The following is a 20,168-nucleotide window of genomic DNA, read 5'->3' on the forward strand; positions in this document are numbered from 1 at the left end:
CCAGTGGTCAGCCTGCCCCCCTGTGGGGAAGTCCTCATGAGGTGGCCCTGGTCACTGCCATGTTTTCCCGCTGTGAAGCTCCACCGGGGTGGAGCACGTGTTTCATTGTTTGGTCTTTACCTTTGTTTCAGGCTAAACTTGAAAAGAGATTCATGTGCGTCCCATTTAAAGGTTCTAAACTCAGACTTGTAAAGGTGTTTCATGGTTTTAACTTATTATCAAGAGATGGTCATCGTAGTTTCTAGTTTCAGAATAATTATTTGTGACTTCCAGAACTATGTTGATTGTTTTTCATTGGGATACTGTTTGCCTGATGGAATAGGCAAGAAAACTGGAGAGGTGGGAACCGCCAGATAAGGGGAAATGTGTTTCTCCCTTAGTAGGTCCCAGATCTCCCTCACTTAATGGACTGAGAGTCCCTGCCAGGGAAATCAGAGAAAACCTCTGCGATAGCAAACTTAAGTGCACCAGTACGCAGGGGCAGAGAGGGCCAAGCTGAGCAAGAGGGAAAATTAATAGGCAGGCGCTCAGGAAAGGAAAACCAAAACCACAGAGCAACGGAAGGCAGCATCTGAACAAAGAGGCCAATTCTGCAAGACTCTGCCTACAAGAAGATATCTCGAGGCTGTGTTTCAGGTAGCTAGACAAAGGCTGAGCAGGGCCTCAGCAGTCCTTGTCTATAAAATTTCAGGAGTGCAGCAGCGTTTGTTCTCCAGAGGAATACGCCCTGACTGGGTTGCCGGAGCACATTTATTACCTCACTCTCGGTATTTCATTCATTCGTTCATTCACTCATTCATTCTGTAAGTACATCAGTACAACGTCAGGAAAAGCTTTTCTTTTTAAATTTTCAAATTAAAATATAAACATAAGGTCATTATTTGTTTCTCAAACCCCAGCATCCAGTTTCTTTAGAGACCTCTGCTCCAGACCATGAGAGAACCACGGACACGCAGCGCTTGGAAAGAGGAGGAGGAGACAGGAAGAGAATTGAGGGGAAACAGTGTGGAGCCCGAGAGAAGACCCCAGGGAAGGGTACCTAGCTGAGCAGCGGGAAAACAGCACAGGCACAAAGGGGAGAAGGACGCTCTCACCGATGCCCAGTTCCCACTGGGCTGCGGAGGGGAAGCGGGGAGATGCGGAGGCTGCCCGGTTCAGTTCAGTTTCACTCCAGGCAATGAGCAGTCGGGGGACCAGGCTCCATGCCGCGTGCCGGGCACACAGCTAAACCAGCCGTGGTCCCAGCTGTTAAGGAGCTCACAAGTGTAAATGGTGAGCTAAGAATTACCGTACATTGTAACATTCTAAATAGAGACACTTCCCTCCATCCTTATTTCCTCACTGGAGTAAATGACAGAAGCCATACCTATTTCTTGATATCATTATGCAACTTAAATGGGATAATGTGAAAAGCACTCAGGATGCTATCTGACACCCAGGAGATGCTCAATGAGGAATAGTTTTTATTTATGGTGCCCAGTCCATATAGTAAGTGCTCAGTACATTTTACCAGTATTATTGCTATTATTGTGTATGTAGATAATAATACTTGTGGCTTCCTTCCTCTCTTCTTCTCCCCAGCCTCAATTCCTTTAGAAGCTAGTGGCCTGGAAGACCCCCTCCCTGCTGGGACCCATTCCTTTATACGTCTTACAGTGACCAGAACATTTCATTCCATTTTGCAGGTTTAAATTGTGGAGAGTATCAAAGCAGTATCTGGTCACCATCTCAAGGGCTAGCCAAGTCTTCATGTTGGGAATATGAACAGATACCAGTAAGATCTCAGAAACATACACAATTGTGTGTTATTAGATCAAATAACCAATGTTCTTCAAAGGAGGAGGAAGTCACCACAGACTGGCTGTGTGGCAAGGACCCACGCTGAACTGGGTCCCTTCTCGCCTACTGGGAACAGTGGTTTTGATCCATAATGATCAGTAGTAAAATAGGAAGGAAACACGGTGAGCACCTGCATTTCTGCTCAGTGCTAGACCTTGTCCATATGTTGGGCTCATGTCATACTTACACCGACCCTGTGGGGTAGTTACCATGAGACTCAGCAAATTTGTGTAACCCTTCCCTCACAAATCTCAAAGGCAGTGCTGGTGAATATCCTTTAAAAATAGTCAACTATTTGACTTTCCTCTCTTTCAGAGAAATCTCCCTTTCTTGCCCACATATTCTAAGTTTACAAGTCTCATGGCTTCCAGTGGGGAAGCGCCACCCGTGAGACCTTTGTAAATGGAAGTAGATGGCGGCCCAGACCCCGCACCCTCAGGCCCCTCTGGAAGATTCCCAGGCCAGGTGATGCCACCCTAGGCAGATCCGAAGGCCCAGGGAGTCAAGCCCGCAGCCTGTCCCCTGGTGGCCGGCCACCCACTTCCAGATGCACCTAGACTAGTGGAGCTGGTCCAGGAGAGATCCTGAGAAGATGGCCCGAGACACGGAGCCACACGGTGGCATCTCTCCGGAGCAATGTCACACACGTGGTCTGGGGAGCACACCGTGGGCTTCACTTGTGGCTTCGGCGGAGTGTTCACGGGGTACAAACGCCAAAATAAAAACAGTGAGATTACCCAGCCTGGGACCAGGAGGAACGGAGTCACCTAGCTGCCCTTTCTGTCTTCTCTGTGCGCAGGGCACACCTCAGCCTGGGCTGCAGCCTTTGTCTCTGGTGGGACTGCCTTTGCTGCAGAGCGCTGAGCAGTCGGCTAACTTGTCTCCCATGGATGTTCTGTGGGTAGAAATTCCTGGGTAGATCAGAGTCTGTGTGTGCTCTGCTCAGACTCAGGGGTATTTTGTCCTGTCTAGATTATGTTCAATTATTTCTAAATAATATATATTGAGGTCCTGTCATGTTACGTCACCGTGCTTTGCGCTACGGGATTTCAGAGATGGATAAGCCCATTAGAGTCCAGTAATGGAAGAAGAGGTGTGGGTACCACTGACACACTAGGAGGCCACAGTAAGTCCTCCCTTACAGAAGAGATAGAGCTGACAGTACAGGTGTGCCGCAGAGAGATCCAACTTCCCCAAAGTCATACAGCAAAGTGGAAGAGCTACAATTTGAACCTTGACTAGCAGAGCCCCGAGTCTTAGCCACTCTCCTATCCTGCCCCTAAAAAGCAGAACAGTTTTCATTTTCACCAGCACTTTGGGGCCGATAGTACTATTGGTAGTAGAAAATCTGCACTGACTTGGTTTTAATAGTAATGAAGCCACCAGTAGCGTTTGGGTAAGAAAATAAGCATAGAGTCTGTGCCTAGGAGACAGTTTCCTCTTTGCAATTACCAGATTATTAGGGGACAATAAATATTAAATAGGACATGGTGCTAGGCAATAAAGTGTTAACAAAAAAATTTATACATGTATGTAAATGATTATATCACAAGGTAAAAAGTCACACGTGGAGGGTGGGAGAGACAGGGGAAGTGTTATAAAAGTTCGAGGGTGGATGGATTGGTTCAAGAGAGCTTAAACAATGAGGTAGGTCTTGAAGGTTGCGTAGGGATCAAATCTGTGTCTTCACTATTGTGCTGTTTGACCCACCAAGCTAAGCAAGCCAGGTGTGAAGACGGTCAGGCCAGCCATAACGGAAATGCCTTAATCCTGTTCTGAACATGGACTTCACCAAACTGTCTCTCCCACCTGCCTTGCACAGCAGTCAGGAATCCAGTTTTAGACATTCATTCCTGGGCCATAGCCCTACACTTTTCAAGCATCCTCTTTAAAAAATCACAATCTGCTGAGAGGGGTGACTCATCCCAGATTCCCAGCCATTAACATGGTAGTGGGAAGTCATCTGTCAAACTTCTTTCTTTTGGAGATGTTCTTTGGAAATCATGTTTAGAGAACCTGAGTTTGGACGATGGGGCAAAGGCAGAGATCATTTCAGGGCGTGAGGAAAGAGCTAACCCTTACTGAGTGTTTACAATGTGCCATACACTGTTTAGAGAGCTTTTTGTGTATTACCTTATTTAATCATTACTAGAGGAGAATGTTCCCATTTTACAGAGGAGGAAACTGAAGTACAGAGAAGTGAAGTGACTTGCCCAAGGCTACTAAGAGATCTGTGAATAAGTGATCCGCCCACAGTGGGGACTGAGCACCCAGAGGACAGCATGGAAATAGCAAATACCTGGGAAGAGGGAGAAGGAAGAAGAAAGGGGGTCAAAAGGAAGTGGGAGGTCACCAAAAACAACTTCGCCTACACAATGTTCTGTTTAGGACCAGGTGGTAACGGGAGTGGAGGTGGCAGTGGTGTTTGACGGCGGTAGTGGTGTCGATATATCCATTGAATATGGAATTTTTTATTAGTAAAAGTAACATACTGTTTTATTAATAGTATTTTTCCCTTTGGCTAGAAAGAGACCCATGTGGTCATACACATGGCATTGATTAGGTAGTTACAGCACTGGGTACCCTGAATTGCACTTAATCACTAAATACATTCCCATGCATTATTTCATTTGCGCCTTAGAAAAATCCCATGGGCAATATTACATTGCCAGTTTACAGATGGAAAAACTGAGGCCTGGAGACAAGAAGTGATCTTCCCGAGATGAGACCTTCCAGGCACTGTATAGAAGAGCTGGGACATTGATCTTCCAGCCTCCCTGCCTCCTCCCTCCACCAAGGCGTACATGGGTCCAACCCATCAGGCTTTTCATTTTTGGTTGTCTTCATGGAGAAATGCAACCCTGACAGGTTCTTCAAAAGGGGAAATCTAACCTTCATATAAAAGAAAGAGGGAGTTGGATCCTAGCAGCTTTCGGGGTACAATAGGAAGTGGTTACATAAGGATCCGGAAAGGGGACTCAAGGCACAGGGGAGAGTTTCTGCCAAGATGCTGGGTGGGAAGGTGCTTCCCAGGTCAGAAGCCCACTGGCCAGAGGACAGAGAGTGGGGCAGAGCCCCAGGAGGGCTCAGCCGGGTAGGCTGGTAAATGAGGTCTTCATTCCCGTATTGATGGGAAGTCACCAGAAGACTTTAAGCAGCAGAGAAATCAGCTCCATTGTATATCTTTGAAGGCTCACTCTGGCTGCTGAGTGGACGGGAGGTTGTAGGTGGTGGAGAGTAAAAGCCGGGAGACCCGCTGTGAACATAAATGAGTCAATTGGAAAAACTGAACAAGATGATAAACATCGTTTATAAAGAACTTTCAAAGTAGTAATCAAATGATAGCTATTAATAGATCTGTGGCAACTCACCCAACTAAGGCAAACAATGAGAACGTATCAGGTAACCGTACAAAGGCCATGAAAGGGCAGATGAAGGTGCTTCTCTGACTTCCAGTTTCCTTGTCCCTCGAGCAGCATAGCTCTGTGTACTTCCAGGGACGCTATGAAGATGAGTCCGAGTGTCCAGCTCTGTACCTGGCCCACAGTGGGTGCTCAGCCAAATCTTAGTCTCCTGCTTTACGTGACCCCACGAGTAAATCAGCTGATGTGTACATAGTCTGAGAATTCAACAAGGTGAAACTTATGGGACAGGAGGTTGTTTTTTCTGTTTGTTTTGGTTTTTTGTTTTGCTATAAGGATTTATTTCTTAATTTATTTACTTTCCCCATTCTTTTTAAATTGAAGGTATAGTTGATTTGGAATCTTTTTAAAAAATGACTCAAACAAACTTATTTACAAAACAGAAAGAGACTCACAGACATAGAAAACAAACTTATGGTTACCAAGGGGGAAAGCAGCGGGGGAGGGATAAATTAGGCATTTGGGATTAGCAAGTACAAACAACTAAATACAAAATAGATAAACAGCAGGGTCCTACTGTAGAGCACAGGGAACTATATTCAGTGGCTTACAGTAACCTGTAATGAAAAGGAATATGTATATATTTATAGGTATACATATAACTGAATCACAGCGCTGTACTCCAGAAACTAATACAACATTGTAAATCAACTACATTTCAATGAAGCAAATATTTAAATGGAAATGAGAGACAGCCTACTTAGCAGGCTGTGGTAATTCTACCCAGTCCGTGGGTTTGCAAAGCACGTTATATATACATCCCCGAATGCAGAATATGGTGTGGGGACCCAGTGCCTCATCTTGATGGTCTTTTAATGCAAACTAAACACTCATAGTTGGTGCCATGACATCCCAGCCTGCTCCACTGACCCTTTCTGAACACTTTATTATAATCTTATTTCTTTTGCCTTCTACTTTTCTAAGGTATCAGCTTGCTTTTGTGTCCTGAAATATTTGAGTCTGTTCATATCATTCTCCCTTTTCTGCTGGATGGATTTGGTTTTTATCATCTTTAAGGAAATTTCCAGAGATGAGATATAGGTAGTCGCGTTAATGGGATTTATGTTTGTTTCTTTTTGCAAAAGAACCCTTTAGGTCAGTCAATCGCTAGAATTATGGTCATCGAACACAGACTCAGTCATTCAAATCTAAACTCCCTGGAGACACACAGGCCAGTGTGTGTCTGGTTATTTTAGTAACAGTTCACATGTCATTTCCTTTGATTCTACTTAATTATTCATTTGCATCATAACTGACAAATTAAATTGATGAATCGTCTTGATGTCTAGAATATGAAATATTAAAAACCACATGTTAGCTGAGATCCTTGAAAGACCCATACTTCATATGACAGAAGATATGATCATCTCCAGAATCTTCCTTTAGAAATAAAAATGTATTTCTACTACTGTGCACATTTGTGTCCCGTATAATCCTCAGAGCAGCAGGCTTTTTGAATGAATATTTATTTACGTTCATGCCTGCAATCAACAAGATAACATCCAATTAACTGCTGACTTCTAATGCCTCACGCAGTAGATTCTAAAACAATTGATGAAAGTTTTAATTATAATGCAAATTTAGTCCAAGGCTGAGTAAAACAGTGAGAGTCTGAGAAGGAGATTGCACTCTTATCTGAAACATGTCAATAATTTGTTTTCTAACCTTAGATTTTCTTAACTGGGTGGATCTCAAACTCCACTGGGTATCAGAAACACCTGGAGAACTTGCTCAGTATACAAGTGCCCTGGCCCCATCCGGCTTCAGGAAGCCTGGTCTTTCTGCCTTTAATACCGTCTCACGTGACTCTGATGCTCACCAACGTTTGAAAATTTAATATTTTGAGATTTTTTAATCCCTCTAAAAAGACATATCTCATTGGTTTGAGTTTGGGGGAATGGAAGGATATGGACATTAGACATAGAAAAAGCAGGGAAAAAAAAAAAAAGAAATAGCAGAAAATCCCTGAAAACCATCACTGCCAAGCAAATGTGGAGGTGACAGTTCACAGCCTCCCAGGCAGAATTTAAGGAGCCTGTCTCATCCCTCTTTGGGAATGGCGTAGGAATTACATGTGCCCGCTGTTCCCGGGAGGATCCTCCTTAAACAAACCCCTCTTGAGTTTTCCCATGACCCAGCCAGGGCTTTTCAGTCCCCAGATTTTCCAGCAGAGCCCCGACCAATAAACCTGCCGTTAAGCAACTGAATATCATTATCATGAATGTAATTACAGACAGTAATTCTGAGCTCATAAATGCCTCCCACGAATGGAGCCCGTTCCCCAAACCACCACAGCTTCTTTTCTCAGGAAAACAGAGGGCGATCCTATCCCCTACCTCACCCCACACATAGCCTCCCTTGCTTAGAAGAAATCCCTGCTCTTGCTGGCGCAGGGGACAGGCTGAGTGGGCTTTAACCAGCTGTGCTTTGGGGATGACTGTCCCCTTGGGTGGAGTCACTCTCAGCATCTCATCCACGCATGTTGCCCAGCTCCATTCACTAGGAAGCTGCGACTACCCAGTTTGGCTGTATTTCTTAATTTCTGTTCAGGCAGGGGAATGAATACCAAATATTAAGAATTTCTGCAGAAAAAACAAATGTTGGAGGCTCTACAAAATACTATGATAACCTGAACATGACTTAAAATGGAGCTTTACACAGTGCGAGGTACCAAAGATTTAGAGTCCCTGAAAATAGAGTAGACACCATAGAAGCACACATGGGCGAGAAGGCTTTTCACAAAATAAATCTCTCTGGGCCCAGAACTGACCCTTGCATTCAGTGGCTTTATATTTAGATCATGAAAACCTCAACCCCTCCTGGATAATAGGTACCTGCAAGGATTCTACATAGATATGTGTAGTCCAAAATGCAATCCAGTCTCCCAAGATCTTAATCTGTTGTTTTCCTTTCATGGAAAGTGAGACTAAGTGTCTGTAATTGCACCAGTAGCCGGCACAGCTGGGTCCAGACCTTTCTGATTCGCCACGCATCAAACAGCGGCATGTAAACTGAGGAGAAAGATCCCAGGTCTGGGTAACTCACCTCTCCCGATGCCCCTTACACAGGGTGAATTTTCATGGCTCTTTTCTGAATAAGATCAAACATTACCTCCAAAAGTATTGTAAGATTTTTTTTTTAAAGGGGATCGTTGCTTACTGGCCGAGTTAGGATATTGCAAATTGCAGCATTTCCACTTACTGTGATGGAGAAATCGTGTGTTAGCTATTCCTCTATTGTCATAGTCGCTCACAGTCTTCTCCTGTGCTAGAAATCAAGTGTATGGGTACCAGGATTTCCACCCAGTAACCCAAAGACCAGGAAGGATAAATGCAGCTTCCAAAAGGGGCTGAGGACAGATGAGATGCTTAGAGAAACCACCCTCCCCCACATCCCTGGAGACATCTAGTAGCTTTACAGAGGGTGCTTGTGAAAACCTGAAACATGTTTAAGCCTTGCAGTAAATAATTTAAAATTCATTTTAAATGTTGGAAAGCAGCTTTAAATTCCCAGTTACTCTGCACAGAGCAGGATGGACTTGTCTCTCTGATGCACATACGTATGGTCCTTTATTTCAACGTAAAAGAAAATGTCACTTATAAATTGCTGTCTTTCGATCACTGTTTATAATCACTTTAAAAGTAGAACTCTATTTATGTTAGTTTTTTTCTTTTGCTTTTGCATTTTGACAGACCTTAGCCTAAGAATTTCTGGAAATACAGATGGCCAGATGACCTCTGTGTTTTAATGTGAATGCATCTACAAGTCTATATATTAGCTTGTTTGTTTTCACTCTCTACTTCATTTCCACGTTCAGTAAAGTTATTCAGGGAGGTATAACGTGCCACCAGGGAAGGTTAGCATGAGAAAGTTATATTCATTATATTATTCTGGTTTTTTCCTCATTTTCTAGAGAGCAGACCTTCAAGCCCCTATAAACTGAATAGAGAAAACAATACTATATACATAAGCCATTGACTGCCTTTACTTCAACCAAAGAGATTTGGGGTCTTTCATTCTATGATTAGGGTTGTAAATCGCCCCACACTGAAGCACTATCTGCTCTTTTCAGCTGATCTCACCGCCTGTTTGGGACGACACTGAAACCACCCACACAGTTTCTCTTCCCGCTGTTGTAGGCTCTGGGGAGTGGAGGGTAGCAAGGAGAATGGACTTGTCAGTCTTGCGCAGCCACGTGGCATGTCCCACTTAAGGAACAGGGTGCCCCTCAGGTCAGCCTGTGATAAAACCCAAGTCAAACCAGGCCGAACCCTGCACGTTTTATGTCCTGAGGCTCTGAAAAGTGTCCACGGCCAGCCCTGACCCTCAAGACCTCAAATGGTCATCTAAGCAGTCACATAAATGGGTGTCAACTTGCTCCAGGGTCATTGCTGTTGGAGCGGGACGGGCAAGAGGGCAGCCTTCCCGTGGGGACGCTGATGTCTTTCTAGGCACTAAAAGCCAGGGGGGAGGTGTTGATTACTCCGACAGGCAATCCAGCTGCGGTGGCCACATGCCCGAGGCTGGTACCCCCTGCATCTTACCACTGCCGTCAAGCGGAGGGCCATGTGAACCCGGTCAGCCCGAAAGAATTGGGAAACAACTTGCCTTCCAAAGCTCTCCAACTCAACCCAGTCTTGGCCATGCCAACAGCTCGTCATCTCCTGTGTTTCAACCCTCCAGAAAATGGCCTTCCAGCCTGGGACAAGCCGAAGCGTTGTCCGGACCGCGAGCAGGACTGGAAGCTGGTGGGCATGTCCGAAGGCTGCCTGCGCAGGAAAAGCCCCCCGGAGAGGCGCAGCTCGCTGAAGAATGAACAGTCGTCGCCGCATCTCATCCAGGCGCCCTGGACCAGCTCCATCTTCCATCTGGACCAGGACGATGTGAGCGATCCGAGTGTCCCAGGTGCCCAGACCTTCCAGACGGAAGAGAAGAAGTGTAAAGGTAACCAGATTTTTGTTAGACGGTATCCAGGGTTGCAGCAAGGAAACGAGCTCTTGTTGTGTGTGCGCTCGACTCCTGGACTCCGTGCGCGGTGTCTGTGGGCTCCCCAGCTGCTCTCTTTCCAAGTTTCTTTATCCCCGAATCTTCTTTTAAACGTAAATAAATAAGTGGGTTCCAAAGGAAAGCAATTCATTTCAGTTTCATATTGTGTTGGGGTGCTTGGGGAGACATTTTTATTTCTCTAATTAGCAGGAGGGTTGTTAGTTTTGGCTTTAATTCTGTTTTCGAATCTGAGTAGAAACAGACATTGCTATCATTGCATAACTACTTGCTTTGCAGCGCACGCGTGTATGTGCGTGTGTGCGTGTGTGTGTGTGTGTATGTGTGTATGTGTGTCTGTGGCCATTACTTTTCCCAGTTGTGCCTGTAGCTAATGGGATCTCACAGTCCACCTTTAACCTAAGTAGACAATTCATGTTCAAAAGAGAGGTCTGAAGTTGTTTTCTTTTACTCATTAAGTCCTGTGTCATCATCCTGAAAGGCAAGATTATGGTGTTAGGGGGTTGTCACCTCATGACAAAATGTTCAACTGGCCTAAGTTCCTGATTGCATTAGATTTAACTGGTCTTTACCTCAGGTCCCCTCCGCCCTGACAGATGTCTTGGTGCTGATCGCTTTATTGTCTTAGGGCTCCCCAAAATCTTTGCTTCTTAAATCAATTTGTGTCTTTAAAAGTCCAAGTTCATGCGACTCCCCATTCTTCAATTTAGCATTTTTAAAAGTAAGGTCTTTGTCCATTTTCTTTAAGGACTTTGACTCATGATAAAGGTTTAAATGGTGTGTATAAAAACCTGGCAATCACATACCAAGATACATTCATGAAAGTTTGTAAGGACTTCTATATAGGACCCATGAAGGACTTTTGCAAACTGTTCTAACTTGAACATAAACACATGACTGAATTTATCCATCTCAAAAAACTGCTGGTCCTTGAGCTTTCCCGAAGACACTTCAAAGGCTCCTTGGAACCAGCAGTTGACCTGGGAAGTTGCATGTGCAGATTGTTTCCGATGAAGATAGGATTATCTAAAAATAATAATAAAATAGCGGTATGAGCTCTGATTTGAACACAGTCAAAACTGTGTTCTCTTCGGGAGGGTTTGTGTTGGAATTGTCCCTCATCTATATTATATAAAAGATTTGAGAAATTGAAAAGGATATTTAGAAAAAGAGTAAAAAAGTTTTTTTCAAAGGAGTCAGAATATAGTACAGGGGTGTGTGTGTGTGTGTGTGTGTGTGTGTGTGTGCACATTTACTTCAAATACAATTGAGAGTGAGTCTTAGAATTTGTAACCAGGTTGTATCTTTAGATTTTATGAGCTGGCATCAGAACCATGTCACTCTTTGGTTTATAGTGAAGTGTCTTGGGTTTACAGGAAACTGCAGTGTCCTCATGATCTAAGGACCTCACAAGCTAAATCTGATTTATTCACAATTGGTATTCATTCATTCATTCCTAGGGCCCATCTATGTCTCCGTCTTTTGTGAGAAATCTTGGCCTTGGGGTTTTTTTTTTTTTTTTTGTGGAGGGGTTTGCCAGGGGTAGGTAATTAGATTTATTTCTTTCTTTATTCTTAGAGGAGGTACTGGGGATTGAACCCAGGACGTCATGCATGCTAAGCATCCTCTCTACCACTTGAGCTATACCCTCCCTGGCCTGGGGTATCTAGAGTTCTCGACACTCTACACTTTCCAGTTTGTTGATTCACCTTGAAAGCAAAAAGAAAGAGTTGCTATTTGGATTCAAGACCCTGAGTATGATCCAGTGGGGAAGACCACAGATTTTTGAGTCTGACGTATTTGGGCTAGAACCCAAGCCCTTCTACTTTCTGTCCTTGAGCAAACCTATGGCATTATTGATAGAACTGAATAAGGTAATGTATTTATTTAAGCACTTGGCATGCTACTTCTCACGTGATGCTGTCTAAACAGCAGCTTTCTTCTTACTGTGATCATTATTATTAGCCATGCATCATTAAATCACAAATCTTCCCTTGGCTGCGCTGTGCACCTGGTAAAGGATGGCAAAGGAAACCAGGACAGTTGAGTGTGGGGTGAGAGGTGATGTTTCGGGCAGGATAGGCTTGATAATCCACTTTGGATTCATTTAGCTCTCTTTTGCTGAAAGTCAGAGAATTGTTTAATATGAAAATATAATGAAATTATTAAAGTCCTTCCACAGGATTCTAGTTTTAAAAGGAAAACAGAGGGAAGGAAATAGCTCAGTAGCAGAGCACGTGCTTAGCATGCACAGTGTCCTGGATTTAATCCCCAGTACCTCCATTAAAAAAAAAGTAATAATTAAAAAAAAAAGGAAAACAACTGAGGTAATTTCCAGAGCAACCAGGGTTCATGTTGGCAAGGAGGTGAGGCAGGTGCCTTATTTCAGCATGAAGATGCTCGGAACCTATGCTGTCATGGCCAAAACCTCATTAATTGCATTTCACTCATTCCCAGTGGACACCTGCCTTTGGTGAGGGAGCAGTGAGGCAGGGGAAACAACTTGACTGATTGCTCTTTTCTTTTTGGTGTTGGCCCCCCTCCATCTACTCTGCTTTCATGCTACCTCCATACATTCTCTGTGAGCAGAGCTCTGTTTTGCTGGGCATTTATTTCCTGGCCCTCTCTCCAGCCCCCCAAGCACATCTGCTTTCTTATTTTTGGGCTACAATCCCATGCATGCATCCCATCACTGTGTATTAAGTGCCTACTCTGTGCAGGACATCGTCCTTCATGTCCTGGAAGAAATAGCAGCAGAACCAAAAATATCTCCAAGTAGCCCCATTTCAAGGACCCCCCCCAAATATAATTGGACTCTTAAAATGACCCTTAAAGGATACAAAAAGTGCAGGGGGTCAGGGATAAATTAGGAGTTTGGGATTCGCAAATACAAATTCCTATATACAGAATAGATAAACAACAAGTTCCTGCCGAAGAGCACAGGGAACTATATTCAATAGCTCGTAATAACCTATAATGGAAAAGAATCTGAAAAAGAATATACATATATATGTATAACTGAATCACTGTGCTGTACACCTGAAACTAACACAACAATGTAAATCAACTATGCTTCAATTAAAAAAAAAAAAAGAATCTGCAGTGTGGGAGCTCAAAGAACAAATAGACTCCCTGAAGTTGTGCAAAAGCCCATCTCCCAGATCAGTAATCTGCCCGGTCTAGACCAGTGCACCTCCAAGCATGGCTGGGGGCTCTTATGCAAACTGTTACTTCCTACCTCTCTCTCTCTGTTGATGCAGGTAGAGAAACTGAGAGGAAGCTTTAGAAGTGTCCTAGGCAAGTAGCACTGCCACTGGCATTCAAATGCATGATCTGTGGTTTCATCTCACTAAACAGGGTAGAGTCCAGCTGGGTACTGTCAAACCCGCCTGGTCAGCCACTCAGGGCCAGAGCTATGCAAAAGTCTTGTTTAGCAAATCCCGCGTATTGGGCCATGATGGACTGGCTATTTTTTAAATGGTCCTTCACTTCAAGTTGTCTGAGATTTGCTGATTTACTCTTTACAGCATTCTTAATGTTTTTCTTTAGACTGATTTTTGGTGTGTACCTAATGTCTTGTTTTTCGTTTTGATCTGAATACCGCGGTCATTTTAGTCTGCATATACGTGTGCTCCTCTGTGCTCCAGTCATTCTAAGGAAATTAACTGGTAACCCATTTCAATGAATGGAGAGCCCTAGAGCCCTGACATTCTGCTGCAGATCCCACAATTCAAATCTGTTCTAGGACCAGAGGCTATTTCCAACCGGAAGCAAGTGACCCCACTCCCTTCCCCAAGCCACCTTCCTACCACAACGCCACCCCTCCCTTGAGTTTTTGTCACAACTTGAACTGACTGCTCATCCCCATACTCCCGCCCACCTCCCCTCTTCCCAGAGTCTGAGATGATGCTCAAAGTTGACCAGCCAGGGGCACTAGCAGCTCCTGGACCTTCTTAGAAATGCAGAATCTTGGGCCCCAGCCCAGACTACTGAATTGGAAGCTCTGGAAAGGGGCCCAGGAATCTGAGTGATTCTTGAGTATCAGAAAGTGCCTGAGAATATGCACAAGTCTTAGTACTGGTAAAGGAAGGGGTCTGCCACCTAGTGGACACAGGGGGATGTGCCCTTTTTCTTCCCTTCCTTGAGTGCACCTGGGGAGCCTTCTGTGTCTCCCTATTCCTGATTAGCCCTTCCTTTAGGCCTGGCTTATTTTAATTGCCAAATGAGTATTCTGCTTAATCACTTAGCCTAGTGACACATCCCTTTGGGACCTGAGCTCTTCTGAGATTCCCACTCTGTTTGGCTGGATCCCTGTTCCTCATCCAAGTTCTTACAAAGCTTCTCCACTGAACCCTCTCATGCACTTTTGGTCTTCTCTCCAGGAACCGCAGGTCCCACCAGTCCCACAAGGATGGGTCCGAGACAGATGCACGTGCCCCTGTAGCTAGCTGGACCTTGCCAGCCCTGCTGAACCCAGGCAGTCAGACCTCCACACTTGCATGTTTGCCCTTGAGGTCAACCAGGGACCTTCCTGAAACACTGGAACCTGGTGGGAGAAACAAGGCAGGGAATGACCCACCTCCCTGGTTACATCAGAAAAAATATCAATCTGGTGATTGCACTGAACTTTCTCCGTGGGTCTGCTCTGTGGTTAAAACCAAGAGAATTTCATCTCAGATGCCCAGGAAGGCAAGAAAAGATAGTCAAAATCATCTTACTAAAAAGTTACTTTTTCTCACTATAAAAGCTTCCCATGTACAAAAAGTGAAAATTTCCCAAAAGTTTAAAAAAAGGAAACTTTTTAAAATCATCAGTAATTCCATCCTCCAAAGACAAGCGGTATAAAAATCTTTATTATATTTCAGTCTTTTTTTCTGTGCATATCTGTTTTTTACAAACTTGGAATCACCCTAGGCATACCATTTTTAACCAGCTGTTAATGCTTAAACATACATCCTGTTCCCTTGTCGTTAAATATTCTTCTGAATCCTGACTTCTATTGGCTGTAGATTATTCTTGCTTATAGATATACTATAGTTTATTAAAACTGTCCCCAAGATTTAGATGAGTTAAAGTAATTTTTAAAACAATATCTTATGTGAGCAAAAGCACAGACTATTAACTCATGGTCTTCATAAGGAAGAAAACAAATGAATCAAATCACCGATGACCGTTTTAAATGATGTAAATTCTCATTTACCCAAATAACAAAGGGTTCTCAAAATGAGAGACGCAAAGTCAAGTCTGTGTGCATTATAATCTTTCAAGTTAGACAGTCACATTTTCAGCAGGGGATTGCTATCTTTGTCCTTGAGAAAAATACAAGGACATCTTCAGGTAAATGAGTACTTTAGAAGGTGGAGGATTAAAAAGCTTGAGCCCTCCAGTAGTAGACCATCTGCTCCATCCATTTCCACTCTTCTCTCTGCCCCCTGCTCCCCACCCATCAGGGAGGGCGGTCCCTGCTGAGAGCGCCAGGTGTGATTCGTCTACCTCAAGGCACTGGGGAGCAGCCTTAGCGTCAACGGGAGAGTAAGTGCTCTCCACCAGCTTCTGGGATATGCTAGAGAGCACTGAGACTTGATCCTTCAAAGGCAGGGAGGTGCGCCCATAAGGAGCCCAGGGCAGGTAGAAATAGAAGGGCCAGAAAAGAAAAGAAAAAAAAAAAGCCATCAGTTGGAGAGAAGGGGAGGGGAAGCTGGGAACAGCAATGTCAAAGGAAGGCAAACCTCAGCAATTCAGGGCTCTATTCTACCCAATTTCGGTTTTCACTGAGATGCATCATGGCGCGGTGGGGGGACCACGAGCTTTGCAAGGTCAATTCCGCAGCCATCTATTATAATGTAAAATGCAGACATGCTTTGACCCAGCTGTCATTCTTAGAATAGTCCGTCCAGTGGAAGTACTCACACAAGGGCGCAAAGATCTGTGTTCAAAAGTTTTCTTTGCACCTTTGTTTATATTACTGAAAGATTGGAATGCTCAAATAAATGATGGTCTATTTAAAGCAGCTACTAGAAAACATATTTTTCAACAAGGGTGGTTTTAGCAAAATGTAATGGAAAAGCAACCATTCATTTAGTATGATCCCAGATATAGTTTTAAAAGTCTATAGTTGCGTGTGCACACATAGAAAAAGTTTCCCGGATACACATCACCCTTGTGACAGTAGATACCTTAAAAAGGAAAGAGTGAAATGAAAAAAGATGGTAATATTAACTCGACACACAGCGGCAGACATTTTTTACAGTAAGAATGTATTAGTGAATAACTTGTGTCTTTTTTTTATGTTAAGATCTTATGCTTTACAGTCAGACAAGCTTAGGTTGGCTTTATACTCTTTAATTTATGCACTCAGGGCAAATTTTTTTTAACTTCTTTGACCCTGAGTCCACTTAATATTAAATGAGGTAATAATACCCAGGTTTCAGATTTGCTGTAAAGATGAAAGATAATGTATGTAAAGCATAGTGCCTGCCACTTAGAGACTAAATGATACCTGTTCCTCAAATGTGAACAGTCTGTTAGCCTGGTGTCCCCTTCCTCCAGTTTTTGTCACCGTTTTGCGCCTTGAAACCAGTTGACAAACGGTATAAACATTCATGAAGGGAAGCAGAGCAAACCATCACGCACACAGCTGCAGGAGAGGCGTGAGCCACCAGAAGGAGAATCCGCAGCAACAACCAAGCTATTATGAAACCTTTGAAAAAAAAGTTTAAGAAATTAAATAAGAAACTAAGAAAAGTACGAAGGAGCTGAAATGTAATTTGCACCAGGCAGCCTGGCTCTAGCATCAGAGCTCTTTACCATTAAATTATTATTTTTTCATTGAAATGTAGTTGATTTACAGTGTTGGTTTCAGGTATACTACAAAGCAATTCAGTTATATATACACATATTTTTTTTCTTTTCAGATTCTTTTCCATTATAAGTTATTACAAGACATGGAGGGGAGGGTATAGCTCAGTGGTAAAGCACATGCTTAGCGTGCATGAGGTCCTGGGTTCAATTGCCAGTACCTCTGTTAAATAAAAGAAAATAATAAATAAGTAAACATAACTACCTCCTCCACAAAAAATAAATAAATAAATAAAATGAAATGAAATCTCCATTAGAAAAGAAAGAAATTGAATATAGTTCCCCGTGCTACGCAGTAGATCCTTGTTGTTTATCTATCTTATGTACGGTAATGTGTGTCTGTTAATCTCCAACCTTTAACTCACCCCTCCCCCACCTTTTCCCCTTTGGTGACTGTAGTTTGTTTTCCATGTCCATAAGTCTGTTTTTGGTTTATAAAAAGAATCTGTATCATTTTTTATTCCACATATAAGTGTTATATTATATGATATCTATCTTTTTCTGACTTATTTCACTCTATAATAATCTCTAGGTCCATCCATATTGCTGCAAATGGCATTATTTCATTTTTTATGGCTGAGTAGTATTCCATTGTATAAATATACCACAGCTTCTTTATCCAGTCATCTATCAATGGACATTTAGGTGCTTCCATGTCTTGGCTATTGTAAATAGTGCTGCTATGAACATTGGGGTGCATGTGTCTTTTCAAATTAGAATCTTCTCCAGATATTACCATTATATTATTATAACACAAAAGAGCAAGAGAATTCCAGGCACCCTAAGGAAGAAATCTCAAACCATGGAGGAGACACTGGTCTACACTGAGGGCAAGGTGCAGGGCAGTGGGACCCACCGAGATGGGAGTGGTGGGTCTTAGCACATACCTAGTTTTCAGCCTTAGGTCAAATTCTGCCACAAATTGCCACTTACCTGCCATTGAACCTTGAGCAAGTCACTTACCCTGCCTGAGCCTGTTTCTTCATCTACAAAACGGGGGACCCTCTCTCACAGAATTGTAGAAAGAAATAAGCTCTTAGATGATTTCATAGGACACGGTGAGTGCTCAATAAATAAGTTATTTTCTCATAATGAAGCTTGGAAACCTGGAGCAGATAAGGTACTAGAGCTGCAGAACGCCCATGTCAGAATAATCACTAAGTCGATACTGGCAGGACTGAAGTCTCCAAAGCCGGGAATATAATGGATGCAGTGGGAGCAGACCCGGCAGCCAAATCCCGTGATGCTCCCAACAGGTAGTTTTCATCCAAAATCAGGTACAACATGAGTTAGTTAACTTACTGACCTTGCGTTGAAGTTGAACACGTGTTATTGGGAGAGTCAGCCTTACAGAGACAGCATAGGGGACCAATGGAATTCGAAGTCCTTCCCTTCTCCCACGGGCTGCCCTGAATGCCTACAATTTCATCATGGCCCTTTCTCTGTGGTCTTTCAAAATGCAAACCTCCTGGCTGGGTCTCTGACCAAGTCACTAGCATCTCCAAGTGGAGAACTGGGTCAGATTCCTTTCCTCTTTGACAAGATCCAGTAAAGGCTATGGAAGAAGTGGAAGCGGAAGGAGGCCAGGAAAGAGGTAAGCATCACAGGGAAATGGAGAAGCGAGAGAGAAAATAAAGAGCGAGACTCCCACGTAGCATTGTGCAGGTTGTCAGGTTGTGCACTGAGCAATAGGCATGACGTTCCCCTCAGACACGGTGCCTTGAAAACTAACATCACCTACCTCACTGCTTGCCAGGAGCTAACCTGGAACACAGGATAAAAATACAAAGTTCCACTCAAATTTAGACAAATGCTTGAATGGCATATTGATGGTTGTCTATCAAGATATTCCAAGACAGATAACACTGTTTTGTATGATGTAAGTCTGCTGAGAGAGTAAAACTTAAATGTTCTCACACACACAAAAAAATGTATGTATATATATATAGTGATGGATGTGCTAATTAACTACATTTCACTATGTATAAATATATTAAAGCATCACAATGTATGCTTTAAATAAATATCTTGCAATTTTGTTTGTCAGTTATACCCCAATAAAGCTGAAAAAAAAAGACATTCCAATAATCCTGATGTTACACAGCTGGCCTGCTGTGTCAAGTCTTAGGGATGGTGCCCAGCACATAGTGGACACCTAGGGAATGTTTAGAACAGAAGTCTATGATTGGCTTCTGCCTCTAAACTTTCCCGCTATTTAACCTGGGACAAATCACTAACTCTCTCCAACAAATACCGTAATCAGAGATTAGGTGGCCACAAAGAAGCCAAGGACATCCGCCAAGGCACCACTTTAAAGTAGCTCTTCAATACGATACCCGTATTTCCCCCTGCGCGGAAAATACACTGAATCAGTACTGGCCCCAAAAACCTATGATCGTCATAAAAACAGAGCACCAGCTCCAGGATAAATTGGGAAATCAGTCGCCTTATGCTGCCTCCTTCAGTGTCTGGACCAGCTCCCCCAGGAACGGAGTCTCCAGGCTGTTCTCAGTTCTCAGAAAGTCTAGGCTTCGTCCCCCGTCAGCTTCTGAAAATGTTCTCACATGCCATAATAAACGTATTCCCCCGAAGGTGTTGGTGATGAGTACCACCTTCTGTCCTTACCTCTGCAGGGCAGAGGCTTTGGGTTTTGAAAACCCCAGAGATGCAGAGACCCCATGCCAGGCACATGTCTGGCAGTGGCATTGCAGACGGACCAGCAGGTCTCCCGGGGGCCACTTCACCTGCCCTTGTCACTTGTATTGACTCAGGGATGGTTAGTCTCTTCTGTGCCGGATGCTAATGATGAGCTGTCTTTAGAGATTAGCCTCGGTTCTGGACCAGTTCAGCCTTCTTGACTTGACCTGCAAAGATACCAGAAATCCAGAACCAGCCAGGCTTTGGAAAAGAGAGTAGGAAGTCCTCCATGGTCCAGAGCACTGATCTGAAACAGAACCATTATCTCTGGTGAACCACTATCCCCGTGGCATTTGTCAGTATTGGTTTACATAAAAGACTTGCCTTTATTAAACTTTACCGCCTCTT

The 20,168-nt window shown here is 43.6% G+C and overlaps 1 protein-coding gene across 22 annotated transcripts in view; it reads left to right on the forward strand.

Annotated features, from left to right (window-relative positions):
- THRB (thyroid hormone receptor beta) overlaps window positions 1-20,168 on the forward strand; it is a 383,076-nt gene that overhangs the window by 298,233 nt on the left and 64,675 nt on the right. For 20 of the 22 annotated variants that reach the window (XM_074371514.1, XM_074371555.1, XM_074371466.1 and 17 more), the window contains one exon: window positions 9,945-10,205. The exons of the other annotated variants lie outside the window; for them this stretch is intronic. In XM_074371514.1, the coding sequence (XP_074227615.1) occupies window positions 9,945-10,205 (261 nt within the window). The remainder of the gene's footprint in view (window positions 1-9,944; window positions 10,206-20,168) is intronic. 22 annotated transcript variants of the gene reach the window in all.

The sequence above is a fragment of the Camelus bactrianus genome, chromosome 1 (assembly GCF_048773025.1).
Source record: "Camelus bactrianus isolate YW-2024 breed Bactrian camel chromosome 1, ASM4877302v1, whole genome shotgun sequence".
NCBI classification, from domain to species: domain Eukaryota; kingdom Metazoa; phylum Chordata; class Mammalia; order Artiodactyla; family Camelidae; genus Camelus; species Camelus bactrianus.